Here is a 4,212-nt window from a genome sequence, read left to right as displayed (position 1 = left end):
TAGTTTTTTGTAGCTCAGACAACGTATACGTTTAATTACAACATTTTTTAAGACGTTTTAAACATTCAACATTCCGACGTTGATTCAACACGGAATCAACGTCGGAAAACTATTCATCACGGGCTAGCCGAGTCAGGCACTCAAGGATTTTCGCCACGCACATACAAAACAACATGCGATTTTTGTTTTGTATGTGCGTGGCGAAAATTCTTGCGCGCGTGACCCGGCTAGCCCGTGCTATTCATCGTATCGCTGTATTAATCAAATTTCACCAAACTTTTAGAAAAGTCGTTGACAAAAATATTTTGCCGATGGTGGTAATAACGACGCTTATGAATTACGAAAAGATGAAGTTTACCTCTATGGCTTTGAATAAAGTGATTTTCTAAAGCGAAAACAACCGTTTCGGTAGCTGTTGGGCAAAAAAACAGTTCGAATTAACAGTGTTGAATTCGAGTTATCTATAGCAATTTATCATTACGTGGGAACGGACCAAAGGAAATGTTCGAATTAACCATTTTTTCGAGCTATCCGTGGACGAGTTATCCATGTTTGACTGTAGTTTCTATTTCACAGATTTCCACGGGGCCGCCGATCAATAACTGCTCAAAATGAGGAATTACATGTACTTTCACTTGTATTGCCTTCCTCTATATACTGTTCAATAACTTTGTTTTATCATTTGTTGCTTCCTAATATTTTACATACAAAGTCAGAAATTTTTTACAAATAAACGCTAAAATTTTACGTCATCTTTTAAAAGATTAATACGTTGGGGCAACAATAGTCGGTCATTCCATATTCTAATTGTTTTTATTATGCCACCTGCATTGTGTGTCAGCAGGTGTCAAGACTGTATAGAGGAAGCTATGAATGAAGATGGGGACCTTCAAATAGAAGGAGCGCGTGTACTTATAGAAATAGCCCCTTTTGTCAAGGTCGCACAACAATCTCAGGTTCTGGAGTCATCACCAACGATTACATATTTAAATATCACAACTAAAGAGAATATTGTCATGTGTATTCGGTTGACAATCTGCGGATATGAGGTGAGCGGACAGCGTGTGTATTTTGCATCTCTACATCTTTGCTAAATTTCCTCAAACTTTTGGTTGTATAAAAGATGATCATCTCATTACAGACAATGAGATGATCATCGACTGTAATGAGCCCGGCGTACGGCTGCTTTAACACATAAATTTTTTGAGATACAAGATGAAATGTAAGCAAACATTCGTACTGACGTATAAAGTTATTTTCTTCTTATGACATTCAAAGTTGTGTATATCATTACAGTTTTCAAGTTCAAGTAAAATTGAACAAAGCCTGGAGAAACGAAATGTGAACTATAAAAAATAGTTGAATTATGTCAGTTTAAACTAATTCTAATTCTACCACCATTTAACTTGCGTATTTCTGAGCCTGCAGCTCCATGTCTCTAGGGCAAAGTAGCAATGAAAATTTTTTTGCTGAGTTTTTTTTATTAATTTAGTTTTTTACATTTACTATATAGGTAGATTTATATAAAGGTAATTATAATAAAATTAATTTATGTACTATGTTTCAACGCTCTATTTAGTATTTATCAAGCGTTTATGCTTCTTTTTGGGCTTGGGAACGAATTAAACAAAATGCAATGTACTGTTACAGTAATGTTTGCTTTAACATATGACTATCTCGTCATACAAAGCAAATATTGGAATGGTTTTTTACCTTTTTATGTCATGATTTGACTGTATATCCAATACATATTCTATACGTTAAATATATCCAATATTTAAAATATTGGATATATTTAAAATATCATATATAAATATTATATATAATATATATTATATTATATATAATATATATTATATATATATTATATAAATATATATAAATTATAAACTGACATATATAAGTATATTTTATATATAAATATATCACTGACATATTTTATACGTGTTGGTTTTGTCATAATCACTTGATTCTGGTCTATAAAGTATCATCGCATTATTTTATTGTATTATACTAGTGACAGTTTGGAAGATTGCAGTCATACCTCGACATACGAGCTTAATGCGTTGCGGGATTTGGTTTGTATGTCAATTTACTTGTATCTCAAAGCAGTTTACTCCTATATATAACATCTGAATACAAGTGTATTTGTATTTAAACAAATACAGAAGAAATTCCATCTTTTGAAAAACATACGAAAACAAAATATTACTAAGGAAAAATTTGTTTTAATTGTCTTAATTTTTTACACACACTCACAAAGTAACAATAACATATCTAGTGGTTATGATATGCAATAAAATATGACATTATTCTGCACAGTGCAATATGGAGCAGTAGCAGTACATAGCAAAGTCCATACAATAGCACACTGTATGTAGTTCTTACCTTTGAGACAGACGGTAGCGGCTAACGGCGGTGTTTGCGGAGGAAGAAAAAGGAAAAATTAAATTTAACTTCCATAAATTTGACTTTTTATGTGCACACATAAAATTAAGTTTTAATTTTACGTAGTTATAAATTTTTCATTTTCATCTTTTCAATTTTTTCTTCCGGCTTAGCTCTGTTTTCCTCGGTTTCATTTTCACATTTAAGAAAATCTTCAAATGAATTGATTGGTGGTTACAAGTAGTTGAAATTTGTACGTCAAAAGGGCAGTTACTTTTACAAAAACAAACGCCATTTACAAGTAAATACCAATGATATAAACCCCCACAGAATAGGCGACGGCTATCATATGGGGCGGTTGCGTTACCTTGTTAGATTTTTGGGTCTAGATTTTTATCGCCTATATGCGTCGATCGCGGATAATACCTGATTTCCGGTTAGTACAAAACAACAAAACCTGTAACCAGCAAACGCGTAATTCTCTCTTTCCCTCTTCAATTTTAACGATATACTAGAATCCATGAAAAATAAAACATTTCAAATTACCTATTTTACCAATTTTGAAATTGGTAGAGGTTGTAGTATAATTATGCTTAAAGTTAAATATAATTTACTTGAAATCACCCGAACAACATCCTTTTTCCCTAGTTTTTGGTTAATATTCCTCCACCCCTAATATAAAATGACAGTCTTTCATCGTTGTCATGTTGTTTGACCTGATCAATAAGATGGGACAGCAGGCAAAGCTGTGCAGTGTAGTTTTCATACTCTAAATCTAAATCCAAATTTGGGCTATTTCACGATGGCGACTAGTAATATCACGAATGCTTATGAATAGCAACTGACTGATCAGGTTTGATAACAAAATGAAACCAACAAATCAGTAAAATAACCACTACTGTTCATAATATTTGTAAATTTACAAGTGGATTTATTCAGCATATTTCATTGTTCTGGTGCCATCTCCAGGTTCATCCCAACAGAGCCCGATCATTAAACCCCACCCATATGACAACCGTCGCCTATCCTGTGGGGGTTTATATCATTGGTTTGACTGAATAACGTTACTGATACTAGTCTTGGAGTTGTCTCCTTTTTACAACTCCATGAGTTGCCATTTCATATTTCAGTTGTAAGCAATTGAGGTGTCATTTAGCCTCTGCTTGTAGGTAGTTGGTGATCAGTTTGATACAGCTAACAAGCCACCCGCAAAGGTGTACGAATTGATTGATCAACTACTGAATGATGTGAGCCCAGCTTATAGAGATGCATTTAGTGAGTCACTGATTTGTAAACTCACTGAGCTACAGAAAGGACAATAACAAGGCCTGACTACTTCATTGGTCATTCTAGGTTAGTTTCAGCCCTGATGGAGAAGACAGCTCTCTCTTTTTGCTGTTTACGTTTCGAGTGTTTAGTCATAATATTGTTTAGATTGTCATCTATAGTTTGCGATAAATATTAATACCCTAACCATCTTATTGGTTATTATAAGCTTGTCTCCACCCCTTATCGGGCAGACAACTCTTCCTACCATTTTGTTTCAAGTTTGTGGCCGTAATACTGTTCAGGTTGTCGGCTGTAGGTTTTAAAAGACATGTTCGTGCAACACTTCTGTGTATGTCAGTCTTGCTTTTTATGGCTCATAGCTGAAAAAATATGCAGTTATATTTATTCATTTATTTTGGTTCCTTGTCTACTAGCATTTATGCTAACAGAGCAGAGTTTATCTATTTTTATAGGCAGTTACTGATAGACCTTCAAAATAACACACTTATTCAAACTATTAATATTTGCCATTTTTATTTTAAACTGCATAAGTCC

At 33.6% G+C, this 4,212-nt stretch overlaps 1 protein-coding gene across 1 annotated transcript; it reads left to right on the top strand.

Annotated features, from left to right (window-relative positions):
- Nucleotides 1–818: 818 nt before the first annotated feature.
- On the top strand, nucleotides 819–3,710 carry LOC137404217 (GSK3-beta interaction protein-like). Its single transcript, XM_068090378.1, has 2 exons — nucleotides 819–1,049; nucleotides 3,558–3,710. Exons 1-2 carry the CDS (start codon nucleotides 819–821, stop codon nucleotides 3,708–3,710), a joined length of 384 nt encoding a protein of 127 aa, XP_067946479.1.
- Nucleotides 3,711–4,212: the final 502 nt, after the last annotated feature.

The sequence above is a fragment of the Watersipora subatra genome, chromosome 9 (assembly GCF_963576615.1).
Source record: "Watersipora subatra chromosome 9, tzWatSuba1.1, whole genome shotgun sequence".
Taxonomy (NCBI): Eukaryota; Metazoa; Bryozoa; class Gymnolaemata; order Cheilostomatida; family Watersiporidae; genus Watersipora; species Watersipora subatra.
The sequence above is the reverse complement of the archived record's forward strand: the minus strand, read 5'-3'. Positions and strand labels throughout refer to the sequence as shown.